Here is a 27,566-nt window from a genome sequence, read left to right as displayed (position 1 = left end):
CTCGACACTCATTAGAACATAATTTAGGGCAAAGGCTTGGATTTGTGTCTCCAGAACTTAGCCTTGGCCAGCAAATGGTAAATGCTTAATAAATGCTTGCTCCATCCATCTATCCATCTGTCTCCCTACCTACTGACCTATCTATTGATCTATTCAATTTCTTTCTATCCATCTTCCTCTCTTTCTGTCTTCTCTGCTCTGTGTCTGTCTGTCTCTGTCTCTGTCTTCTTTCATATCCCCCTTCTCTGTATATTCTCCTATTAGTAGATAAGATTATTGAGGGCTGGTACTATGCCATTTTTTTCTTTATTATCACAATGTCTTGCACACGGCCTGCAGGCACTTTAGTTCCAAATTTTTTTCCCTCCCTCCCTTCTCTCCCCACTCCCCAAGACAGCAAGCAATCTGATATAGGTTATATATGGACAATCACATTAAACATATTTTTTCTGCATTAGTCATGTTGTGAAAGAAGAATCAAAGCAAAAGGGAAAAACCTCAAAAAAAGAAAAAAGAACAACAAAAACAATAAAAACAGTATGGTTCAATATGCATCCAGATTCCACAGTTCTTTTTTTTTGGTTGTGGAGAGTATTTTCCATCATGAGTCCTTTGGAATTATCTTGGATCATTGTATTGCTGAGAAGAGTTAAGTCTATCACAGTTGATCATCACACAATGTTGTTGATACTGTGTACAATGTTCTCTTGATTCTGCTCATTTCACTCAACATCAATTCATGTAAATCTTTCCAGGTTTTTCTGAAATCCGCCTGCTCATCGTTGCTTACAGCACAAAAGCATTCCATTATATTCATATACCACAACCTGTTTAGCCTTTCCCCAATTGATGAGCATTCCATCAATTTCCAATTCTTTGCTACCCCAAAAAGAGCAGTTACACATATTTTTGTATATGTGGGTCCTTTTCCCTTTTTTATGATCTCTTTGGGATATAGACCTAATAGTGGTATTTCTGGGTCAAAGGGTATGCACAGTTTTATAGCCCTCTGGGCATAGTTCCAAATTGCTCTCCAGAATGTTTGGATCAGTTCACAACTCCACCAACAATGCATTAGCATTCCAATTTTTCCACAGCTCCTCTAACATTTATTTTCCTTTTTTTGTTGTATTAGCCCATCCAATAGGTATGAGTTGGTACCTCAGAGTTGTTTTAATTTGCATTTCTCTAATCAATAGTGATTTAGAGCATTGTTTCATATGGCAATAGATAGCTTTGATTTCTTCATCAGAAAACTTCCTGTTCATATCCTCCGACCATTTCTCAATTGGGGAATGACTTGCATTATTATAAATTTGATTTCGTTCCCTACATATTTTAGAAATGAGGCCTTTATCAGAAACACTGCCTGTAAAAATTGTTTCCCAGCTTTCATGGCAGTAAATTAATATATGTGTCTTTAATCAAATTTCTTTGCTCTCTGGGTTAGCCCTTTTTTGAGTGATTGGCTGATTGAGATCCAGTCCTCCCAGGATGACTAGCAGCCTTCTCCTTGAAAGTTTCTTATCTGGAAGGAATCCAGGGGGAGTAGACACATATACACACACACATACAGCAACAGAGAGAGAGAGAGAGAGAGAGAGAGAGAGAGAGAGAGAGAGAGAGGGAGGGAGGGGGAGGGAAGGGAGAGAGAGACAGAGAGACAGAGACAGAGATATAGAGAGAAAGACATAGAGAGAGATACACAGAGAGATAGGGAGAGAAAGAGACAGAGAGAGGAAGGGAGGGGGAGAGAGACACATAAAGAGAGAAATAGAGGGAGGGGAGGGGAGGAGGGAGGGAGGTATGTGGGGGAGAGAGAGGGAGAGAGAGAGAGAGAGAGAGCGAGAGAGCGAGAGAGAGAGCGAGAGAGATCAGCTGTGACAAGCTACATAGCCTTGAGCTTGTATTATTATAAACAGTGAGTTGGGTGACCTAGGAATAGTCCTGTTCTTGGCAGCAGCAGCAGCATCTGGGAAGATGTTAGCCAGGGGAGTCTCACAACATTCAGTCCTGGCCAAGAGCCGTCGTTGCCTCCTTGGCTCAGCAAGAGAAGATGTTTGGACATCTCATTTACGGAGAGTGCAGCTGCCAGCCAGAGATGGTGACCCAAGTGCCTTCCCTCTCCGGGTGAAGAGACCCCGGCCCTTCCATGAGATTCCCTTACAGGGGACCAATGGTTGGTTCAATCTGTTCCACTTCTGGATGAATAAAGGCATGCAGAACTTGCATATGCGGTCCATGAAGGGCTTCCAAGAGTTAGGCCCAATTTACCGGTAAGTGAGGTCATCCAGAAAGGAGAAGGCAGGCTAATGTCAGCAGGTACAGCTGCTGAGAGCCCCCCAGGGATCATTTTCATATGCCTTTATAAATGTACTTATTGTAGCACGTGGGAGGTTGTTTTGTGGCAGGTCAAATTGCATATGTTAGTGTTGTTAAGGGAGGTTGATGGGGGAGTTCTTTAATTTCCTTGATGACTTTGTAGTAGGATTCTTAATCTTCTTAGACCCCCGAGATAGTCAGGTGAAGTCTATGGATGCCATCTTAGAATAAAAATGTTTTAAAATACTCGAAGGAAATGCCAAATTTCAGTTAGAGATTAGTGAAAATAAAGGGGACTTAAAAAAGTCCATGACACAAGATCATGGACTTCCTAAAATCTATCTAGGGCCTCGAGTTGAGAACTCTTGGCTTACAGGTTGGCAAGTCTGCTTGGAGCTGACCGGACCCCTTCCCTACCCCTTACACAGTCAAACTTGTGGGGGGGCAGTATCATCAGAGCTACTGATTTTCCAACCTTTCTTGGGATACACAACAATGCCTTGTCTCCAGCTCTGGCTCAATCTCATGGTCCAACCTCCTTCCTGGGCCTTGTTTTATTTTTCCTACCCTCACCCCTCAACCCTTGGCCCTACTCTGCATTCTGGTATTTCTTTCTCTTTTTAACCTTTTTGCTTTGTTGCAGACAGGTCTAGAAAAGGGAAAAGAAATAGAAATGGACTATGCTGGGGGAGGGTTGTGGCATGTTACAAGGCTGGCTAAATTATGGCTTAGTCTCTCCCCCCACCTCCCCCCCTTACCCCTTATATTTTTTTTATAAGGATAATAATGAGAGGTATTACTCTTCACAGGAATTATTGATTTGGTTTCTGAGATTGAGGTGGGATAAAATAAAGGCTAGATGCCAGGAAATCTGGGTTCAAGTTTTGGATTTGCCATGAATTAGAGGCATCTAGGTGGCTCAGTGGCACCACCTAGCTGCTCCCAGAGATTGGGAATTCTTAATCTGGGAGTCCATAAACTTGTGCGTGTGATTGTGTTTCAGGGCAGCTAGGTGGTGCAGTGAATAAAGTACTAGCCCTGCATTCAGAAGACCTGAGTTAAAATCTGACCTTAGACACTAGCTGTGTGACCCTGGGCTAGTCACTTAACCACTACTTGCCTCAGTTTCCTTATCTGTAAAATGAACTGGAGAAGAAAATGGCAAAAGCACTCCGGTAGCTTTGCCAAAAGAACCCCCAAAAACCCTGAACAGTATTGGGTGCTATGGTCCACAAAGAATCTTTCTTTGCTGAATGACTGAACAACAGATGCATGACCTCAAACACAGTTAACTTTCACTCTTTCCTCCAGAGCCAATTGGGTCCTGTGGCAAGACATATATCAGGATGACTGGAGATGGCCCTGCATGTTTAAGGCAATTGAGGTTAAGTGACTTGCCCAGGGTCACACAGCTAATATCTGAGGTGAGATTTGAACTCAGGTCCTCCTGACTGCAGGGCTAGTGCTTTATTCACTGCACCACCTAGCTGCCCTGAAACACAATCACACACACAAGTTTATGGACTCCCAGATTAAGAATTCCCAATCTCTGGGAGCAGCTAGGTGGTACAGTAGATAAAGCACTGGCCCTGGATTCAGGAGGACCTGAGTTCAAATCTGGACTCAGACACTTCACACTTACTAGCTATGTGACCCTGGGCAAGTCACTTAACCCTCATTGCTCCCCCAAAAAAGGAAAAAAAAAGAAAAGAAAAGAAAAGAAGAATTCCCGGTCTCTATGATCCAATGATACCTACCATTTGATACTCCTAGGTAGCACTTGGCATAATAAAAAATGCTTGTTGACGGTCAAGACCAACTGATTCTCCAAGCAGGAAGAAGAGTACATCTCTCCAGTCTTCTGGGGTCCTTATTTCCTTTTGGTTATTTATTTATTTTTCTTGCAGGGCTAGAGAGAGGGAAGGGAGTGTCTATGCGTCACCTTGTGATTCACCCTGTCCTTGGCGTAACTTAGGCAAGCTGAAATTTAATCAAACAATATCTCCTTTGTGCCTGCTTCATAGAAGATTCTGTACTTGGTGCTGGAGACAAAAATTAAATGCTCCCTACCCTCTAGAAGATTATAGGCTCTGTGCAGGATTAAACGTGTACACAGATCAGTGCCGCGTGAAGGGAGAGAGAAGACAAGCCATTCTCTCGATGAAGGATGGGTTCTTGGCAGAGGTGACAACTGGGTTGTGACCTGAAGAGAGTTGAGGATTCTGAGGAGCAGAGGTGAGGAAGGATGGAGGACCAGGCAGAGTGGGTTGCTTTGTGCACATGCATGGAGATGGTAACTGGAATCTTGAACTCCGGCAACAGCCCAAGATGGTTGGGTCATGAGGGGGATTAATGTGAGATGTGGCTGGAAAGGCAAGTAGGGACCCAATTGTGGAGGGTCTTAAATGCCAGACTTGGGAGTCTGTACTTTATCCTAGAGACGATAGGCAGCTATTGAAGGTTTTTGAGCAGGGGAATGATGTGATCAGACCTGTGCTTCGAGGAAGCTGCTTTTGTCAGCGAGACAGAATATGCTTTGTATAGGGCAGGAAGTGAAAAAGGGAAGCAATTAAGAGGCTATTTTTTTTTTGGGTGAGGCAATTGGGGTTAAGTGACTTGCCCAGGATCACACAGCTAGTAAGTGTTAAGTGTCTGAGGTTGGACCTGAACTCAGGTCCTCCTGACTCCAGGGCTGGTGCTCTATCCACTGTGCCACCTAGCTGCCCAAGAGGCTATTATAATAATTCATATGAGAAATATGATAGTAGACTGAAAGTTTTTGAGCAAGAAGGGTCTCATCCCTTCATTTTACAAATGAGGAAACTGAGGCAGACAGAGGTGAGGAGACTCACTTGAGGTCACCCAGACAATAAGCAACATCGTCAGGATTTGAACCCAGGTCCTCTGGCCCTGGAGCCAGTGTTCTTTTCGCTATGTCATGGGGTCTTCTTGTTTATATTAAAACTTGATGTTATAGAATTTTTTAAAGTTTGCAAAGCACTTTCCATACATTATGACATTTGAGTCTCATAAACTTTAGTGATGTAGGTACTGTGGGTATTATCCCCATTTTACAGATGAGGAAACTGAGAGAAGGGGTTAAGTAGCCTGTGTTAAGAGGCAGTTAAATGGTGCAGTGAATAGAGTGCTGTGCCAGGAGTCAGGAAGGCCTGAATTCAAATGCAGCCTCAGACATTTCCTAACTATGTGACCCTGGGTGAGTCACTTCACCTCTGCCTCAGTTTCTTCAACGGTAAAAGGGTCATAATAACAGCACTGACTTTGTGAGGTAGTTGTGGGGATCAAATGAGATAATACCTGGAAAGTGCTTAGCACAGTGCCTACTACATAGTAGGTGCTTCCTAAATGTTTATTCTCTTCCCCTTCCCTTTGGGCACACGGTGAGTGTTTGGGGCAGGATTTAAACACAGATATTTCAGAATCCCAATTCAGCACTCTGTCCACTATGATGACTTTGTTAACTAAGTCAAAGCAACAAGCCCTCATTAAGCATGGACCCAGTGCCAGGAAGTGTCTTAAGTGGAGAAAGGGGATGGATGTAAAAGATATTGGGAGGAGGCTTTGACACCTGACTGAGTATGAGGAGCCAGGAAGAGAAGAGAGTCCAAGATGATGCTGAGGTTATGAGCTGGGGTGGCTGAGGAGACAACAATGCTCTCTGCAGATAGAGACACGTTTGGAGGATGGGCGGTTTTAAGAGAGAAGACCATGAGATCTCTCTTGGAGATGCTGATAAGGCATCTGGGTGGAGATGTTCGGCAAACAGTGGGATATGCTCTCAACATAGACGTTACAGGGAGACGTCTTGTCTAGAGGCATCCCCCACCGAAATGGTTGAGAGTGCAGAGAGGAGAGGGAGAACCACACACAGTAAGAAGACAGGAGACTAAGACCACACAGTTGTCCACTCAGGAGCTAAGCTAGGGACAGTATTAGGGAAGCTGAGGCGAGGGAGAGTCTGCAGGAGGAGAGATCGGTGAGTAGTATCCAAACCTTCCAGACTAGATTGTAGATTAATCAGCCTGATATTTATTCTGTATTTCTCTTTATGTGGATTTGTCTTCTCCATTAGAACATAGACTCACTGCTAGTAGGGATTGTTTCATTCTTTGGGCCTCTATCACCAATACCTGGCCCAATGCATCACATGTAGGAGATGTTTACTAAATATTTGTTGATTGAGTAGGAAGGGGTGTTAGCTGTCCTCTAGTCCGACCTCCCTATTTGGTAGATGAGTGAATGGCTGAGCTGTCTCCAGCTTTCTCCATGCTCCCTTTTCTCCCTCCCCCAAGGCTTTATCAGGTTTTCCTCCCACCCAGGTCACTTTTCAGTTTTCAGGCCCAAATTAATATAATTTCCAAGATGCATGAGAAGGCCTCTTTAATTGAATCAGATTTTTTTTTCTTTTTGGGTGGGGCAATGAGGGTTAAGTGACTTGCCCAGGATCACACAGCTAGGGTCAACTGTCTGAGATTGGATTTGAACTCAGGTCCTCCTGACTCCAGGGCTGGTGCTCTGTCTATTGTACCATCTTGCTGCCCCACAAAATGTCTAAAATGGTGGTCAAATATATAGGCAGCTCATGGGGAAGATGAAGCTTGAGCTTGAGGGGAAGGGAGAAAGGAGGACACACTTTTCTTTTGACTGACCTTGTATCTGCTTTGCAAAATGTTTGCTCTCACAGATGCACAGATAGACAGAGACAGAGAGACAGAGAAGAGGAGAGAGAGAGACAGAGAAAAGGAGAGAGAGACAGAGAGACAAAGAGACAGACAGAGACAGAGAGAGGAGAGACAGAGAACTGACGAGAGAGAGAGCGAGAGCGAGAGCGAGAGCGAGAGCGAGAGAGAGAGAGAGAGAGAGAGAGAGAGAGAGAGAGAGAGAGAGAGAGAGAAGAGATATGGGGAGAGAGCGCAGGCAGGGTTGGCGGGGGAAGGGAGAGAAGGGGGGGGGCTGGAGACAGGGAGAACATCTAGGCAATGTTAACTTAGGGCCGGGGAGAAGTCTTGCACGTTTTCTCTTTCCCTTCCTTCTCTTTTCTTCCCTTTCACCATCCTTGCCTTTTCGGCCTGCCTGCCTCTGCCTTCCATTCCCTCTTTCCCACTCTCGCCTCCACCTTGGCCGCTATTTGGCTGTTGCTCTTCCTCCTCCCCTTCCCTCTGCTTTGCTACTGATAGTGAGAGACTGAAGATTTTCAGTCAAAATGAGATGCGTGATTAACATCCATACACAAAGGAGACGTTACACTGGGGTGAGGAGCGTAGGTTTTTCATCTTGGCCTTGAAGGTCATTGTGTTAAAGATCAAAAAGTTAGGGGCAAAACCTGCTCTGGCAGTGGTCAGGGCGGGATTATTGGAGAACTGCGGGGTTTGTTGTACCTACGGGAGAAAACCACATGGGGCAGCAGACTGCGTGACTTCTCTCAATCCGGACTGAAAGACCAGCCGGAGGTTGGGGGAGGAGCGGCAGAAAGCTTGGCGGAATCCTTTTCCCGCACTCTGTGGTCCAGCCAGACTGGCCTTTGTGACCTTCCTCGTAAGACTCATTGCCCGGGGGCAGCTAGATGGCGCAGTGGTAAAGCACCGGCCCTGGATTCAGGAGGACCTGAGTTCAAATTCGGCTCAGACACTTGACACTCCCTGGGCAAGTCACTTAACCCTCATTGCACTGCAAAAAACAAAACAAAAACAAAAAGACTCACTGCCCTCTGAGCCTTTGCACGGGCTGGCCCCCACGCCTGCAGCGCCCTTCCTCACTTGCACCTTTGAGAATCCCGAGTTGCCTTCAAAATGTTATCTGGGACATGGGGCTTTTCCTGTTCCCTTGAGCTGCTAGTGTTCCCCCACCTCCCACTACCCTGGGTGTGTGTATATAGTATACATACTATGTATATACTGCTATATATTATGTATATACTTCCATACATTATGTATCTGTATATTCTATATACTTTGATATAGCGTGTATATACTTCCATATATTATATATGTATATAGTATGTATTATGTATGTACATCTATAGATGATATATAATGGACATACTTTTATATCTTACATAAAGTATATCTGTATATTATGTATATACTTCTATATCTTATAGAAAGTATATCTTTGTTTTTGTTTTTCTTGGCTGGGCAATGAGGGTTAAGTGACTTGCCCAGGGTCAAAGAGCTAGTGTCAAGTGTCTGAGTCTGGATTGGAACTTAGGTCCTCCTGAATCCAGGGCCAGTGCTTTATCCATTGCGCCACCTGGCTGCCCTAGAAAGTATATCTTATATATTATGTATGTACTTCTATAGATATATAGAATGTATAGACTTCTATAGCTTATATAAAGTATATCTTATATTTTATATATACTTCCATATATCATGCAAATACACATATATTCTATAGACTTTGATATAGTATTTGTCATGTGTATACTTCCATAGATTACATATCATGTATATAGTATGTATATACTTTTATAGATTATATATAATGAGTATACGTCTATATTGTATGTAAAGTATATATTATGTATTATGTATATACTACCATAGATTACACACATATCATATATTAGATATGTGTCTACAGATTATATAGTATGTATTTACTTCTATAGATTATATTGTGTATATATTATAGATTATGTATATACTATAGATTATATGTTGCATATTATGCATATACTTCCATATATTATGTACACATATCTATATATTTAATATAAGTTGACACATCATATATAATATATATACTTTCAACATCATATATTATGCATATACTTCTAAAGGTGATACAAAGCATAGATTACATATTATGTGTATCTGTCTATAGAGTATGTATATGTGTCTATGGTTTATATAGTAGATATTTACTTCTATAGGTTATATTATATATAATTTAGATTATGTATAAACTTATAGATATATGGTGCATATTGTGTGTATATACCTCTCTATATTATATATCATGCACATATTATATACTAGATATTATATATATACTTCTGGGGGGAGCTAGGTGGCACAGTAGATTCAATTTCTTGCCAATAGCCTTGCAAAATGAAAATGTAAAATTGTAGGCATTCAGTGACTACAAGCATCATACCCAGGTAACATTATTTCCATTGTAAGCCAGCTAAAGCACACATATCTTCTGAAGGCCCCTATAGATGCTCTCTAAAAATGGGAATTCCAGACCTGAGACTGTTATTTTATTTGAGTCCAGCTTCCGTCCCTGAGTAAGCAGGTGAGGGTGAGGTTATTTGGGTTGGAGGTCTGTCTAGCATGACCATAGTCTTGTAGTAAATGTAAGGTTTGTGGCTGAGCCAGGCCAGAGGGCTTTGTTTACTGCCCCCTGCTCTAGGTGTGTGGGATTCATTGTCGGTTGATGTAGTTGCTGGGAATTGGGGAGTTAATCCTGGAGATACTCAGTGCCTAGATCCAGCATCTGACTCTGCCTACCCCATGCCTTATGTGTAGGTCTCTAGGGTTTCATCTCTGACCTCTTGATTTTATGAATCATTCCAGGGAGAAACTCGGCAATTCAGAGTCTGTTTTTATCATCAACCCTGACGATGCTTCCCGCCTCTTTAAAGCAGAGGGACCCTACCCAGAAAGATATAACATTCCACCATGGATGGCTTATCACATCTACATGAAAAAACCTCTTGGAGTCCTGCTTAAGTAAGTCTCTTGTCCTTCTCTTGGAGATGCATTCTAGCTTTTCCTGCGTCACAAGGGATAGGATCCAAGCACATCTGAAGAGCTGTGGGGAGAGGCCAAGTAATCAGGAGACCTGGGATCTGGTCCCAGCTCTTCCCCACATAAGCTGGGTGATCTTGGCTATCCCTTCCCTTGACTCTGTGTTAGTTTTGTGAATCGATCTAATGGGAAGAATAATTTCTGTTCAATGCTGCTTCAACATGTCATAAGGATCAGATAAACTAAAAAATGAGAGAGCTTGGGAAAAAATGAAAAGTGTTATAGTAAGGTTAATGAATAAGTCATTTGGCCATGAGGATAGTGTTGATGGCAATAACCACAAGCATCTTGATTTATCAGAGGCTATTGAAATGGCTGTCCTACTGTTTGCATGTCCTCAAAGTTTACAGGAGACATTGTTTCACCTGACCGAGAGCCTGTGATTTGAACGCCTGAAGAATTTCATCTCTTCTCCTATAGTTTAATAACAATGATGATAGCAAATAATAGCTAATATTCACATAGCACCTACTATATGCCCCAAACTGGGCTAAGTAGGCATGTTGTAATTATTATCTCATTTGATCCTCATAACAGCCCTAGGAAGTAGGTGCTATTTTAAAAATATATATATATTTTTTTGTGTGAGGCAATGAGGGTTAAGTGACTTGCCCAGGGTCACACAGCTAGTAAGCGTCAAGTGTCTGAGGTCGGATTTGAACTCAGGTCCTTCTGAATCCAGGGTTGGTGCTTTATCCACTGCGCCACCTAGCTGCCCCCCAAATCTTAATAGTATTTTATTTTTTCCAATTACATGTAAAGATAGTTTTCAACATTCATTTTTGTAAGAGTTTGAGTTCCAGATTTTTCTCCTGATAGGTGCTATTCCTATCCCCGAGATACAAACGAGCAAATTGAGGCAAACAGAAGTTAAGTGACTTGCCCAATCACACAGCTAGTAAGTTGAGTGCTTAACTATACAGACACTGCCTCTTCCCTGATTATTGGTATAAATCTCCGTACTTTTTCTTTCCAGGATACTACCATTATACAGATTTACCTGGATTCTTCACTGTTACTCACCATCCATATTCAATCTGTTGTCAAATCTTGTCATTTCTATCTTCATAACATCTCTTGTGTCTGTCTGCTTCTCTCCATTCATATAGCCACCAACCTAGTCCAGGCCCTCATCACTTCTTGTTTTTGTTTTTGTTTTTTTTTTTGCAGGCAATGGGGGTTAAGTGACTTGCCCAGGGTCACACAGCTAGTAAGTGTCAAGTGTCTGAGGCCGGATTTGAACTCAGGTACTCCTGAATTCAGGGCCGGTGCTTTAACCACTGCGCCATCTAGCTGCCCCGCCCTCATCACTTCTTGACTATGCCAACCTCATAATTGGTCTCCCTTCTCATTTCAATTCCTCTTCCCAACAACTGCTAAAATTTTCCTAAAGTATAGATCTGACCATGATCCAGTCAATAAACTCTAGTGGCTGTCTATCTATTGACTCTAAGATCAATTGTTATTTAATATTTAGCTCATCTTTTAAAAATGTCTTTTTTTGCGTGTTTAAGTTTCAAAATAGATATAATTATTAGTATAGTATTTATAAATATTATTTATAAATAAGTAGATATTCACACACTGGGAGTGGGGTCAAACTTTTTTTTTTTTAACTGATGGGCTCATTTGAAGAAATTTGAAGACTTCGGAGCTAGTGGACTGAATTCCACAGTGTGACTGAACAAAAAGATGGTTGCACAGAATTATGTTCTCAGAATCTGCCTCTAGGAGGCAACCTGGTGTCAAAGGCCTTTAGCAATCTTTTTTTTTTTTGGTAGTACAATGAATTATGTTTATTAGTCAATGCATTAGAAAGTATTAATGTATTAGGGAAGGATGATTAGCCCAATCATAATGATCCTCAGTGAAAGGACTCAGAGTGTCACATGGTGTTAGAACAAGTTAGTTATACTCTGAGATCCTGGATTCTTTTGGAGGGAGCCAAATTTCTGCATACTGGGAAAGAAGATCTGGGGATCCACTCTGAGAGGAGTAGGATCCCCCACGAGGTGGCTCGGAATGGTACTGGGAGTGGCCTAGAGAAGAAAAGAAGCTTGCCCCTCTCTGTTGAACATGGAATTGCTCTAAAGAGACTGACACCTCACTGGCACTGGAAGTTATCTTCTTGGGGGCAGATGCTGATCCTTGAATCTTACAGTTTTTTTTTTTTACATCTTTTAACCCTTTTCTCTTTGTCCTGCACCTGCCTCTACAAACTGAGGGTACAATGGTCTTCATAACCCTTTCCATGGCCACATGACTTGCTGTTATGCTCTTGAACCCTAGTAGAGGTATGCGCCCTGAGCTCCTTCAGTTTACCACCAGTGGCCTCTGTTTGGGTCTCCAGGATCTGGAGCTCCCTCTGCTGTTGCTTGTTCTCTTCCCAAGCAGCCTGTTCCTTTTTCGACCCTGTCTTCTTCTTGAAGATCAGGCCAGCACCTGACATGTCCTCTGGAGTTGAAGTATATATCCTTTGGAGTTGAAGTAGTCCCACTTCTGAAAGAAGCCCCACTCCCTTGGCAGGGAGGCATGACTGTGAAGAGACTTTACTTAGTGGTCTCCTTCCCAGCTTTCACTGCCTCTGCCTTAGGCTCTTTTGCTCCTCTGCTTTTGTTCTTGGAGACAAGCCACTTGAAGCTCTTCATCTTGTCAGCGAAAAGTATTTTCAATGCTTTGCGTTGGGGTATTTGTTTTTTCCTTTGGGAACCATAAAACCTGGCCTGCAGGACTCAGAGAAAGGTGCCTGCTAGGAGAGGTCTGGCCCGGTGATGAACTGGGGACTTTTCCCTGTCCTTTGTCCTGTATTCCATGATCTATTTGGAGTTTAAGGAGGTTCCTTTTCCACTGGGCTACTTTTTTCCTTGGAGAACCATAAAACTTGGCTTGTAGGACCTGGAGATGGCCTCCCACTATCAGAGGTCTGGCCCATTAGTGGACTGGGGTTCTTTCCATTTCCTTTGTTGTTCATCACTGGGTCTATTCTGGGTATAATCTTTTTCTCTGTTCTTATTTCATTTGTGTCCAACCCTTTGTGACCCCATTTGGGGTTCTCTTGGCAACGATACTGGAGTGGTTTTTCCAGTTCATTTTCCAGATGAGGAAACTGGGGCCAACAGGATTAAATGACTTGCCTACTGTCACATAGCTAGGAAGTGGCTGAGGCTGGATTTGAACTCAGGAAGATGAACCTTACTCCAGGCCTGGTGCTCTGTGCACTATGGTGCCACCTATCTGCTTCCTTAGGAATCTACTTCTATCCTATAGTTGCAGGTTTTTTTCTACCTACTTTCTTTATTCTGTCTTTTCTCTAGTCAAACTGATATATTGGCTGGTTCCTAATTCCATTCTGTTCTTTCTGAACTCCTTGCATTTATGTTGGTTGTAGATCATCTCCCATGTTTGTATACCTCATATCATTACTGGTTAAAATTCTTCTTAAGACATATCTCCCTGCTCCTTTGCAGAAGTGGGGAGACAGGTATAGAACATTGCATAGAATATTACAGTTTTTCAATGTATTGAGCTAGTTTGCTAAAAATTTTTCCCCTCTTCCTTCTTCTTTCTTTTCTTTTTTCTTTCTTTTTTTTTTGGTGAGGCAATTGGGGTTAAATGACTTGCCCAGGGTCACACAGCTAGTAAGTGTCAAGTGTCTGAGGTCGGATTTGAACTCAGGTCCTCCTGAATCCAGGGCCAGTGCTCTATATCCACTGTGCCATCTAGCTTCCCCTTCCTTCTTTTTTCTTGGAAAAAATTCTTTCTTATAAGAGATGACTCTTTGGGATTGAATGGGATACAGGGAAAAATCTAGCTGATGTAATCTCGTCAAGGTCCAGGTTGATTAGTCAGTCAATAAGGCACCTACTGTGTGCCAGGCACCGTCCTGGAGATACAAAGAAAGACAATCCCACCTCCACAAAAAATCGGACCCTGCCCAAATAGGAGAGACAACATTCGAACAATTATATACCAACAACATCTAGACGGGACAAATTGGATGCAGCCTCAGAGGGAAGGCACTAAGATTAAGGAGGATTGGACTTCTGGAAGCTTATTCTCCCAACTTAATGAAGGTCAAAGCCAAAACTCCTCCTCCTCTGCCCAAGAGTAGGATAGATTGAAGGCAAAAGGGGGCAGAGACTAATAGCAGTCCACAGTCACCTAGTGGCCCAGGTGCCCAAGGAGGGGAGGGCCTGAAGTTTCTCTCCCCACCCAGAGGCTTATAGCATGTTCTGGTTTTATTGAAGCCAGGGAGGAGAGAGGACCACTATCATCCAGTCAGTGTCTTTCACGTGCACCTGAAGTTCTGGATCAGCAGCCAATTAAAGGGCTCTTCTTCTTCATGTATTGTGGAAGCAATGCCCACACATTTCCCAGAATCCATGTAGCTATGGTATATCAACTTAGTGTGTCATCTTGTTCTTAGTAGGGCTTTCATGTTTGCTGAATTGTGCTTCTGTTGCCATCAAGGTGTAGAGACTTCTTGGAGTTTCAGTGCAGTTAGATGAGGGTTTCTTGCTTCCCTTTCTCCTTTCCCCTCCTTTTCTCTTTGCTCTGTTTTTTCTTCTCTTTCATCCTTCAATCTCAAGGTGTGGGTGAGTGAGGAAGGGGACAGGAGAGATGAAAAGATAGAGAGATATGGTAGCTGGTGAAAGCTTCAAGGGAGTCTGGTGTGAAACTCTTCTCCTCGGGCCCTTGAACAGAAAAGAGGGAACAGCCTCTGGATTCTCTGTTGTAACACTGTGGTCAGCTTCATTGCCTCCAGCCTCTTTTCCCAAGCACACTGGGATTTCCTCACTTCTTTTTTTCCCCTTCCTTTCAGGAGCTCTGAAAGCTGGAAGAAAGACCGGACTTTGCTGAACCATTTTGTGCTGGCTTTGGACACAGTGAACAATTTTGAGCCCCTTCTCACCCCCATTTCAGAGGACTTTGTAGCGAACATTTATAAGGGGATTGAGAGGAGCAACCAAGGAAAGTTCACTGTGGATCTCAGTCAGGACCTGTTTCGATTTGCTTTTGAGTGTGAGTAAGGCCTGACTGAGGGAGGGTGATAGCAATCAAGGAATCAATCAATCCATAGTTAATAGGCTCCTGCCACGGGTCAGACACTGTGCTAAGCATCAGGGATACAAAAAGAGGCAAAAGATAATCCTTGCCCTCAAGGAGAGCTTACAATTGAACAGGGAAGACAACATACAAACAGATGGATATACAAATAAGCTACACACAGGACAAATAGCTTGTTTGTAGCTTGCAAATCAACAGAGGGAAGCCACTTAAAGTTAAGGAAAAGTTTCCTATAGAAGATAGTATTTTAGTTGGAACTTAAAGGAATCCAGGGAAGCGAGAAGGCAGAGATGAGGAAAAAGAGTGTTGTAGGCAAGGGGGATGGCCAGAGAGAATGACCAGTGTTTGGAAATGGAGGGTCTTGTTCAAGGAACAGCCGGGAGGTCAGCGTCGCTGGATTGAAGAGTATGGGTGGGGAAATAGGGTGTAAGAAGATAGAAAGGCCAGAGGGGGCTGAGTTGTGAAGGGCTTAAAACGTCCAACAGACCATTTTTGTGTTTAATCCTGGGGCAATAGGGACCCTCTATATCCCGTCAGAAATAGGGTTGACATAGGCTGAATGGAGGATGGGATGGCGTGGGGAGACACCTGAGGGAGACAGACCCTCTCCAGCCCTCCAGGAGTGTATTGATGCAGGACTGCCCCAGGATGGTGGCAGCGGCAGAAGAGGGGATGGGGTATTTTTGAGGGATGTTGTAACTGTGAAACCAACAGGTTTTGGCAACGGATTGGACGTGGGGGATGAAGGAGAGAGGGAGGAATCCGGGATAACTCCTAGGTTGAGAGCCCTAGGGACTGGGAGAATGATGTTGTCCTCCACAGTAATAAGGAAGATAGGAGAAGGGCAGCTCAATGGTGCTGCAGCTAGAGGAATAGAGCTCCAGGCCTGGAGTCAAGAAGACCTGAGTTCAAATCCAGACTCAGACACTTACTGGCAGTGTAACCCTGGGCAAGTCACTTAACCTCTGTTTGCCTCCGTTTTCTTTTCTTTTTTTTCCTTTTGGGTGGGACAATGAGGGTTAAGTGACCTGCCCAGGGTTACACAGCTAGTGAGTGTCAAGTATCTAGGGCCAAATTTGAACTCAGGTCCTCATGAATCCAGGGCCGGTGCTTTATCCACTGTGCCACATAGCTGCCCCCTGCCTCCATTTACTTCATTGTAAAATGAGGATTAAAAATAGCACCTACTTGAGTAGCTAGGTGGTGTGGTGGATAAATTACCAGCCCTGCATTTAGGAGGACCTGAGTTCAAATCCAACCTCAAACACTTGACATTTACTAGCTGTGTGACCCTGGGCAAGTCACTTAATCCCCATTGCCCTGCAAAAAAGAAAGAAAGAAAGAAAGAAAGAAAGAAGCCTGATATCTCTTGTCTTTGAGTCTACCATACCCTCAATCATATCATTTTGTGAGTATACAGAAAGGCACCAAGAAGGACACAAATAAGATGTCCCTGCCTGGTTATGTTTGTCCCCCATTATTCAAGTCAAGCACCTGGCCTTTCTTCCCATTAGGGAAGGGCAGCAAAGTGGTGCAGTGGATAGATGCTAGGGCTTGGAGTCAGGAAGACTTACCTTTGTGAGTTCAAATCTGGCCTCAGACCCTTACTAGCTATGTGACCCCGGGCAAGTCACTTAACCCTGTTTGCCTCAGTTTCCTAATTTGTAAAGTGAATTGGAGAAAGAAATGACAAACCACTTTATTATCTTTGCCAAGAAAACCACAAATGGGGTCACAAAGCCTGAAATGACTGAACAACAAAAGTAGGGAGGGGTTAATTAATTGATTATGGTTGTTAATAAGATATTAGTTAATTATGCCATTAATCATGGTAGTCCCTCCATTAGGTGGTTTTATCTATTTTTGGGAAATGTATTTGAGGGTTTGAGAAATATTCTGTGTCAAAACCCAATATTTTTCAGTTAACAAAAGCAAATTTTTTTTTTTGGTGAGGCAATTGGGGTTAAGTGACTTGCAGCAGGGTCACACAGCTAGTGAAGTGTTAAGTGTCTGAGGCCGGATTTGAACTCAGGTACTCCTGACTGCAGGGCCAGTGCTCTATCCACTGTGCCATCTAGCTACTCCCAAAAGCAAAATTTTTTAAATGATGATTCTTTCTGCTGACTTTGGGGTCCTCTCTCCAGGTGTACCCCCATTATTGCTCCAGATGCCTCCTTTTTCCATATCTAGGATATTAATATTACAAAACAGATTTCCTAACATTTACATTGTCAAGGAGAGGTTCCTCAGGGACTGCCTCCTCTCCCCTCGGTCCCTCAGACCGCATTCTGATTGATTTAACAAAGAAAAGCATGCCTAACATGGGGTGTTAATGACCTTGAAGGGTGAAGGCAGAGTTCCAGAGGGAGGTCAAGGGGATTCCAATGATCTGATGAAGGTTTCTCAGCAAGGCCACAAGTCAGGAATATTAATGGAAATGATCTTTGGTGCCATAGCTATCTGCAACCTTCTCTTTGGGGAGAGGCTGGGACTCCTGGAAGAGTTAGTGGACCCTGAAGCCCAGAAGTTCATTGATGCTGTGTCTACAATGTTTGAAACTAGTGTTCCAATGCTGAATATCCCTCCAGAACTGTTCCGTATGGTCAAGGCCAAGGCCTGGAGGGACCACGTGGCCTCATGGGATCTGATTTTTGATCGAGGTGAGCATCAGGGTTCTGAGTATCCTTTTGGGGTGACCGGAGGTGCTGGGCCTGGGGCAGGAAGAGGCAGTCTTAGTGATTTCTCTTGCATAATTTCAAATTGCTGCCCAGAATCTTCGAACCAGCTTGCCAATCCACCACCAGGGTATTGGCATTTAGACCCCAAGGGGGAGGGTAAGAGTAACAGGCAGGCTGAGGATGTAGATGGTCAGAGATGGGAGAACCCCAAGGCAAGAGCAAATAAGATGCTCAGTCAGTGTCTCAACTTTGCTGCTGTCCTTTTCACCTCAACTATTTCCCCTTGAAAAGTCTTTGGTACCCAATAATCTATCAGTGTAGAAGGAAGTCATATAACCCAGCTCTCACCTGATGTGCCAAAGTGATTATTTAAGTGCCTTTAACTATCTGACAGAGGGTGTGGCCAAGTGGTATGGAGCCCCCACCCTGTATAAATTTACATAAAGAACAGAAAGGGGGGCAGCTAGGTGGCACAGTGGATAGAGCACTGGCCCTAGATTCAGGAGGACCTGAGTTCAAATGCCACCTCAGACACTTGACACTTAACTAGTTGTGTGACCTTAGGCAAGTCACTTAACCCCAATTGCCTCACCAAAAAAAAAAACCCCAAAACCATAAAGGACATCTCTAAGATCATCAAAAAGAGAAGTGTGTGTGTACTGCATTGTGTTTGTCTCAGTGTGCACACACATGTATCATGAACATGTTTGCAAACACGCATGTATAGTGTGCAGCACACATGTGTATGGTGTACATGTCCACATATGCTCATACACATAGAATTTATATGTGCACACATGTATGTGTGTGAGCAGGCATGTGTGGGTTGTGTGAAAAGGATGGTATTTGGTTATAAAACTATGATTTCTATGCACCTTTTGCAGAAATCTAAAATCTAAAATCGCTATCCTAATTTAAGACATACAGCCAATGAATAATAATCTCCTCTTAAAATGCCCACTTCATTAGTCCTTGAGACAACAGCACAACAAAGCTGTCTCTAGCAAGATGGCGATGATGCATTTGTAGAACACCTTTATCCTTCCTTCAGCTGCCCCAAAGACATTGATGTCAATGAGGTCTGAAGAAGCAGAAGGAGGCCAAGCAATTTGTCCAAGGTCATCAAATGGTTAATAGCATTAACATGACTAGAACCCGCAGTTTCCTGACTGACAATGATGAGTTCTTTTCACTCCAGGTTCCCCCAAACTCTCTGTTCCCTGTAAACTTCCTCAGTCTCCTTCATGTCCCTTTCCCAACCCCAGTGTCTTCCATACAGAGACTCCATAATGTCTCCTTTCTTTCCTCTTGTCTCTTAGCTGAAGGTTATATACGGAACTTCTACCAGGATCAGAAGAGGTCAAAAGTCCCTGAAGGTTATCCAGGTGTTCTCTACTCTATTCTAAGCAAGAATGCCATGAGTTTTGAAGATGTCAAAGCCAATATTACAGAAATGATGGCAGGAGGGGTGGACACGGTGAGGATGAAGGGGGCAGAGAATAAGTATTTATTCAATGTCTATGGTGTGCCAGGCACCTTACAAATGTTGTGGAGAAAGGCCAAAGTGAACAAGGCCTGTTTTCAACAGGGGCATAGTAGGGTATTGACCTCAGCAGTTGCTAGTCCAATATACAGAAAAGAGCCTTGGGCTGATAGCCAGAATTCTTGGGCTTGAGACTTACGTCTTATGTTTTCTGTGGTAAAAATTATTTGTCGTATAGGCAGCTTTTGAAGGACCTCCCCTTTTGGAGGAGAAAAGATTGAACGCTCCCTGAAGGGAGCTTAGAGGGCACTTCTAGAATGCTAGTGCTTGCTCTCGGTGTGGCGACTGTGGTCCTGGTGGCACATGTTGGTTCTCAGTCTGGTGGGCTGTGCAGGTGTTTGGTGAGTTAATGACGGAAAGCTCTAAATTCCTTTGAATTAGCTTAATAGACAACAGTCTGAGGATTGCATAGGCTAAGTTTAGAGTTAAGAATATCTATCTGTATTTCTATTTTCCCATTTCCTTATCTTTGATTTTTATTAGTTTCACCTTTGTTGTTTAATTAATTCCCAAGTAATAAATCTGATCCTTGTGTGAACTAAACCTTAGATGCTCCTTTCTTATTGGCCTCAGAGAAATATCTAAAAAGGGCAGTTCAGAGGGGAATGTTAAACCTAAAAGGTCCCTCATATTTCTGGGACCCCAATATTAAGGCGAGTCACCCAAATAATGCTCCGTATATCAAATTTTGGCCCTCACATTTCTCCAAATGCAAATCTTTGAATGTTTCTTGTATGCAGAGGGACAGTCCTCCCTCTGTCATAGGATTATTGTATTAAATGGGATAATATAAGTACAATCTGAAAAGTGGTTTACGAACCAGAGGTTTTTGTAAAACATTAACTTATGGGAGTCACTTGTAAAGCTGTATAGTCCCCAGATAAATTCTCTTCATGAGTTCCCATAACTCCCACATTAGAGGTTCAATCCTTGTGACTTAGTGTTGATTTTCTGTGACTCTCTTTTAAAAATTACACCCACTTAAGCCCTTCTACCTCAGTGTAGCTGAGGTTATCAACCTTTCTTTTTTTTTGTTTGTATATTCATTCGTTTGTTCATTCATTCATTCATTCATGCATTCACTTATTTATCCACTCATCTATTTATTTGTTTGTTTGTTTATTTATTTGGTGGGGCAATGAGGGTCAATTGACTTGCCCAGGGTCATAGAGCTAGTAAGTGTCAAGTGTCTGAGGTCAAATTTGAACTCAGGTCTTCCTGAATCCAGAGCAAGTGCTTTATCCACTGTGCCACCTAGCTGCCCCCTCAAGATGTCCTTCTTGACAGGAGGAGAAAGTACTGGATGAGAACGCTCACCCAGGTGAGAGGTAGAGAGGTCATTGAAAAGGGTGGAGAGAAAGTAGGGGAGCCTCTAGAAACAAATTTGACCAAGCTCACAATTTTATGGAAGAATTGTTGGCCCTTCCCAAGAGAATACCTCTTCAAACGAATATCAAAATCAAATATTCAAAGGAAAATATGTGGAAGGAAAGGGGTCTTTTTCCTTTTGCCCCTTTGTGAGGAGTTGGGAGTGGGCATCTATCTTTATTGGTGGATTATGGGTTAAGGCCCTACAACTCTCATTATTGCTGATGAGATTAGAAGGTTCAGGTTCCTGTGATTTGCCCTATTTATATAACCCCCGGAAGGAAATGACTTCCTCAGACCCTGTGAATCAGGCAGCTCTGGAATTCAAGACAATGAGGCAAGGGGAACTTGTCTTGAGCACCACTTGTTCCTCTGTTTTGATATCCTTCCAGCCTCCTATATTTTATAAAGGAGTAACTTCATCAGGAGAAATCTCAGGTACAACATTGGGGTTTGGGGGACTGTGGCTTTAGGGAATTCCTTAAACTTTATGTGGCAAGTATAATCTACTGTTCCTGTATATAGAGCCAACCTAAAGGGTGGGTAGTTGGAGTGACATGACACAAGAATGTATGCTATTCCAAAAGGGTCTCTGGTCCAATCATTCACGTGACTCAGAAAAGGGAGTCTTCTAAAAACTCCTTGACATAAATAGTAGAGCCTGAGACCTCTTGGTGAGATAGTGGGCATATTGACTCAATTCTCTCTTTCCCTTGGAAGTTGGAATATCCTCTGGCTATAATCCTGAACAGGACATGTAAACCAGGCAGAAACTTTGTGGGGCAAGTTGGTTTTTGTGTTCAAAGGTCATGCCCATCGATTCACTGATATATGACAAAGCTAAATGTCACAAACACTAATTAATATCAAGATTATCTGACTACTGTCAGCATCTCAATGAAAGATGAGGGCAGGTCATCGGCTTAATTGAAAATCTGTGAAACTTTATAAAGGATTGCCAGTTTCTCAGAAATTTTTAAGAAACTTGACATGGAAATCTTAATCTACATGGAAGATAAATCAGGTGCTCATCTGCTATTCATGTAAGGATTTTCTTTTATTTTTGCGATGCAATGAGGGTTAAGTGACTTGCCCAGGGTCACACAGCTAGTAAGTGTCAAGTGTCTCAGGTTGGACTTGAACTCAGGTCCTCCTGAATCCAGGGCCAGTGCTTTATCCACTGCGCCACCTAGCTGCCCCCAGCCCCAAGGATTTTTAATTGTATGAAAACATTTCCTTAAAAGGACCAAAGAGTTTCTTTAAAGGATGTCTTGGCCCATTTGAGATATTTTCTTTACAAGAATTTTTCAGGAGCATAACTACTGCATAAAACAAGATGTGCTTATATGGGCTTTAAAGATAGTTTGAAGAAACCTATTTGCAAAAACCCAAATAAGTTGCCAGAATATTGGTTTTCTTGTTTGTACAAAGGTGATAATGATATCAAGTCCCCTCTTCTTCATGAGAACCATTTGCAGATGGTTCCCTTAAGCTTTAAAAATGCTCAATAATCCATTTGCTATGAGAATGCTGTCGTGCCAGAGTTGGGGTTCAAGGTATCTCTCATTAAATGGGGGCATCAGGAGAGTCCTTCTTTATTGGCTCAGGATGTAGGCACATGATATATTTTACTTAGGCTGAGACGGACACGAAATTGTCCCTTAAGAGTAGGTGTGTATGTGTGAGTGTGTTGGGGATAAAGATGTGAAAAACTGGCTTTAGTTATCACAGCTGATTATGTGGCCTAGAAGGTTGTTCTTATTTTTTATTTTTTGAAGGCTGGCTTTTCTAGAGCAATGGGGGGTGGGGAGGGACTCAGTTTTCTTCATCTCCAACCCTCAACTGTCTCCTTCAGACATCAATGACCTTGCAGTGGTACATGTTTGAAGTGGCTCGGAACCTAAATGTACAAGAGATGCTTCGGTCTGAAGTCCTGGCTGCCCGGAGAGATGCCCAAGGAGATATGAACAAGATGCTCAGATCTGTTCCACTTCTCAAAGCTGCAATCAAGGAGACTCTGAGGTGAGGTTATTTCCACCCTTGGGAATTCCTGCTGCAGTTCACTTTTCCCCAGCCTCTCAACACATCCAGCGAGAAAGAGGGGGAAGGAAGGATGGAAAAAATGACAAAGCAGCAAGAAATGTAGGGGCTGCTAGAAATGGGAAGAGGAAGTGGGAATGAGAAAACAGGAGGTGACTGTTCAGCTCTGGGTTGAATTTTGGTTTTGAGTTCATGATCATTTTCACAACCTGTGTGTTCTGTATCTCTTCTCTTTCAGGCTACACCCCATTGCAATGACCATACAAAGGTATCTTCCATCGGATTTAGTTCTCCAGGATTACATGATTCCTGCCAAAGTAAGCCCTCAGATTATTTTGCAGGCAGTCCTACTCCCAAGAAATCTAGAGAGCTTTAGTCCAGAAGGGGCATCAAGGGAGATGACAGTCAGGGAAATGGTCTGGGGACTTGGTTGGGTGATGGTCAATTGTCCTTTTTCTGGGAGAAGAGGAGATCATGGAGGCATTTTGGATTTTTTTTTTCTTGCCAGAGGTGGGCAGAACCGAGGTTTTTGTAGCTGTCTCCATCCTGAGCATCCCTTGTACTGAAGCCTTCTTCTTGAGCAATGGCTCAATGATGGGTGCCTGTCATTTCTGAATGAGCCCATTCACCTTTAGTTTCCTGAATATATCTGTTTTTTGTCTCTTTAATACCCAAATGTGTGTATTAAATATTTGCATGACCCTGACTGTGCTGTATGGGGCAATTTAGCAGATGGGGTCCTTGCCCTAGAAATGCCAAGGGAGACAAAATCACATAGAAAGCATAGTGACAGTTAATTGGAAATATTCAACCCATATTATATGTAAATTATTTATTGTGAGACTGTATGTGATTTTATTAGGCCTTTTCGTACATGAAATATGTTTATATTTGCTGTTAGGGAGCCAAGTTCAGAAAATAGACTTTCATGTGCTAAGGGCCTTAGTGTACACGTCCTAAATAAATAGAGAATTGAACTTGGAGTCAAAAAGACCTGAGTTCAAATCCTGTCTCAGACATTTACTAGCTGTGTGGCTTTAGGCAAATCATTTAATTTTTTCCTAGCCTCAGTTTCCTTATTTGTTAAATAGGGATAATAATAGCATCTACCTGACAGGGTTAATGTGAGGATCAGCTGAGTTAACATATGTAAAAAGCTTTGTAAACCTAGAAGGAGAATTATTATGATCATTATGCTGACAATTATAGACAATCATTAAGCTAGAAAATCAATTAACCTTGGGAACAGAGAGCTAAGCAGAAATATGTGATTTGCCTTATGGAGTTTAGTTGGTTTTTAATGTTGGCACATATGTTATCATGTATGCCAGTGTGTAATTCATTCAGAATTTCATGTTCAACCAACATTAGGTATTGTTATGTATAATGTATTGCATTGTGACCTAGAGAAAGGTAAATAAACCATAGTTTCTGTATACAATTGCAAAGAAATCCATTGTGATTTCTACTGAAGGTGTGGGGGTGATGTGGGAGTTTAATGAAGAATTTGACATTTTGACACGCTTACAATTTGGGGGTTAATAAGATTGTCCCGCCTGCCACAGTAAGGAGCAGGTGTGTCTCCTGGGATGGAAATATCAGCCATCACCCCTTGAGTTAAAATACTGCTTTATACTTTTCAGTCCCTTTATAACCGTTGTCTCATTTGATCCTGGGGTATAGGGATTGGTGGTATCCCCATTTGAGAGGATGAAGAAACTGAGGTCCAGAGATGTGATGTCACTACCTTATAGGGCTTGCTGTTTCCTGCTTCCCTGCTCAGGGTTCCTGAATTGAACTTCAGAATGTGATAATTCTGGGGCTGTGGAGCCGCCACAGGGTGGCTGTACTGGGCACTTGGCATGGGACTTATTCTAGTCTACTCTCCCTCTCTCTGTCTTTATCCAGACACTGGTCCAGGTGGCCATCTTTGCCATGGGAAAGGACCCTAACTTTTTTCCCAACCCAGACAAGTTTGACCCCAGAAGATGGCTACAGAATGATACCCACTTCCGGGCTCTGAGCTTTGGCTTTGGCCCTCGGCAGTGCATTGGACGGAGAATCGCCGAGTTGGAGATGACTCTCTTAATGATACATGTGAGTCTAATACTTCTTGCAGGAGGCAGAGAGGGGATTAAAAACATCTAAATTCCTTTTCCCCTCTAGATCCACTCATGACTCCTTCTAATTCCCAGCAGGAATAAGGTCTGTGCATTGGAGACATAGGCCTAATTTGTGATCTGACATTGGTAGATCGGAAGGGGTTCTTACCCACAAAGATGGCTCCCTCTTGGTACCAAGAGAGCAAATAATAAGAGAGCTGACTTTGAGACTGGGTTATAGACAGGGAGTAGAGAGTAGACTGATGTAAGCATCAGCGATCCAAGTGTTTCTTGGGCCATTTTGGGCTCCAACTCCCTGTTCCACCAGCTTACCTTTCCTCTTAGGCTGGCTCCAACTATTTCTTTGGGGCTCGGGTCATAGATACTTGTGGCTAGGAACCTAAATTGAGGCTTGCTGGGGTCCCGGTCCTCTTTGTCTGATGGTGATATGAGAACCACCTCTGGGCATGACAGTGTTGGCTAGGGGAAAGGTAAGGTTTAGGTGCATCTCATGGGTGTCTATGCTCTCAGAATCACGGGAGAGAGACCTTTGGCCCAAGGAGATGGGGAGGAGGAAGATGGCACGACGATTAGGATGTTTCCTTCTATACTTGGGCACCAGTGTATCTAAATAAGTGATCTCTTTCTGGGGCAGAGGCAGCTCCAAGGTCATTATTATCAAATCATAATATTTAGAACTTGAAAGAATCTTAGGGATGGTCTAATCTGAGGTGTTAAAAGGACCTGGAGGATAGTCCACAACACTTTTGAGTGTGGTTGGAACCAGACTGGAATATAATTGAGAATTATTTAACAAAATAAATAAAAATAGAACAGTTGATGTTAATATGTGGTTTTCTAAGTCAATATGCAGCCTACAAGGATCCTTAGGTATTATTTAGTGGCTTCCATTTCCATTTGAGTTTGACACCATTGGTTTAGTCCAATTTCCTTATTTTATATCAGAGGAATACTGCCCCCTCCAACCCCATCCCTCCATCCCCATCCTCCCATCCCCCTATTCCCCCATCCCCCAGGAAACTACTATCAGACCTTGCAAGATCTTTAGGTTTCCTGCATCTCTGCTTTCATCGCCCATGAACAAGGCAAGAAGAAGCACTGTGAACTCTTCCATGCTCAGACATATGGGACCCCCAACCATCCTTCTTCTGCTTTTATTGCCCCTCAAGCTGCATCCATTCCCATAGAATGTGTTGTTTTCTCCATGGGGACCTGCATTCTAGAAACCACTCAGGAGAGACCAAAGAATTGCACAGTGCTAGTATTTGAGGCATCAGTGGAAGACCTAGTTTGAGTTGAGGATCTTCCCTCGAGGGCCTCAAATCACTCCTAGGCGGTCTCCTTTTTGACCTATGCTTGAAGCCATCTCTGCTCTGGAGCCTGTCACCTTTTCTATTGAGCCTATTTCTTTCTTCTCTGTAGATTCTGGAAAACTTCAGGATCGAAATCCACAAGCTTTCAGATGTGGGGACCATCTTTAATCTCATCCTGATGCCTGACCAGCCCATCGTGTTCACCTTCCGGCCCTTAAAGCCCCAGCTGTAACACAGAGAGATAGGACTCCTGTGTATTTGTTACACAGAGAGGCTGGGATTGACAGGGGAGGCAGATCCAGGCGGAGACATGACAGACCCAAGTATATAATGTGATTGTTTGATTTTGGGCCAGGGAAATTGTTTGCCTCTTTATCTAGGACACAGCTTTTTAAGCTGGAGTCTTTGAATTTCTAAAAATAAATTTGAAGAACTATATTTTAGCATAATTAGTTTCCTTTTGTAATCCTGTTCATTTTATGAAATTAAAAATATGATTCGGAGGAGTCTAAAGGTTTTATGAAATTGCCAAAGGGGTTCCTTGACACAAAAAAAAGCTAAGGACCCTTGGGGTCAGTGAATTTGTCCACTCCTATGCCATATATTGCCCTAGAAAAATGTCCCCAAATCCACTGAAGAAGAAAGATGCTTAAAAGCCTTCTTAGGTATTGACTTGAGATTTCACTAGAAGACACCACCTGCCTAATTTTTTTCTATCGCTGATTTGACCTGAAAGAAAACAATAAATACATTGCAAACTCGAACTTCTCAATTTTATTTATTTATTTATTTGTTTGTTTGTTTATTTATTGTGGGGCAATGAGGGTTAAGTTACTTGCCCAGGGTCATAGAGCTAGTAAGTGTCAAGTGTCTGAATCCAGATTTGAACTCAGGTCCTCCTGAATCCAGGGCCAGTGCTTAACTGCACCACCTAGCTGCCCCCAAATGCTCATTTTTAAAAGAAAACATTAGTAAATTACAAAGGATAGTCATCTCATTGCTGAGGATGTCCAAAAATGTGTCTTATTCTGCAGGTTTTGTTCATGAACATTTAAGAAGGGCAGAAATTGTTGCTAGTCTTAAAGCTTTTTTCTTTTCTTTTCTTTTCTTTTTTTTTTTTTGGTGAGGCAATTGGGATTAAGTGACTTGCCCAGGGTCATGCAGCTAGTAAGTGTCAAGTGTCTCAGGTTGGACTTGAACTCAGGTCCTCCTGAATCCAGGGCTGGTGCTCTATCCACTGTGCCACCTAGCTGTCCCAAAGCTTTATTATTTCTAATCTCGGCCTGGTCCAAGCAGAGAAAGCCCAGTGAAGTGTGGGAAATGAACATTTTTTTCAT

The 27,566-nt window shown here is 42.8% G+C and overlaps 1 protein-coding gene across 1 annotated transcript; it reads left to right on the top strand.

Annotated features, from left to right (window-relative positions):
• The first annotated feature begins 1,980 nt into the window (after positions 1 to 1,980).
• On the top strand, positions 1,981 to 26,843 carry LOC122743178 (cholesterol side-chain cleavage enzyme, mitochondrial). Its single transcript, XM_043987948.1, has 9 exons — positions 1,981 to 2,276; positions 9,864 to 10,019; positions 14,920 to 15,119; positions 17,621 to 17,824; positions 19,162 to 19,319; positions 22,609 to 22,775; positions 23,032 to 23,110; positions 24,702 to 24,890; positions 26,339 to 26,843. The coding sequence occupies exons 1-9, from the start codon at positions 1,981 to 1,983 to the stop codon at positions 26,459 to 26,461; spliced, it is 1,572 nt and encodes a 523-aa protein (XP_043843883.1). The 3' UTR covers positions 26,462 to 26,843.
• Positions 26,844 to 27,566: the final 723 nt, after the last annotated feature.

The sequence above is a fragment of the Dromiciops gliroides genome, chromosome 2, assembly GCF_019393635.1.
Source record: "Dromiciops gliroides isolate mDroGli1 chromosome 2, mDroGli1.pri, whole genome shotgun sequence".
In the NCBI taxonomy this organism is placed as follows: domain Eukaryota; kingdom Metazoa; phylum Chordata; class Mammalia; order Microbiotheria; family Microbiotheriidae; genus Dromiciops; species Dromiciops gliroides.
This window is presented reverse-complemented; position numbering and strand designations above follow the sequence as displayed.

What these genes read in the sequence shown, in the direction of transcription:
- LOC122743178 (XM_043987948.1), top strand. Translation starts at nt 1,981, where the DNA reads ATGTTAGCCAGGGGAGTCTCACAACATTCAGTCCTGGCCAAGAGCCGT. An exon ending in TGGCAGGAGGGGTGGACACG is followed by an intron (nt 19,320 to 22,608) that starts GTGAGGATGAAG and finishes TGTCTCCTTCAG; the next exon opens with ACATCAATGACCTTGCAGTG. An exon ending in GCAATCAAGGAGACTCTGAG is followed by an intron (nt 22,776 to 23,031) that starts GTGAGGTTATTT and finishes CTTCTCTTTCAG; the next exon opens with GCTACACCCCATTGCAATGA.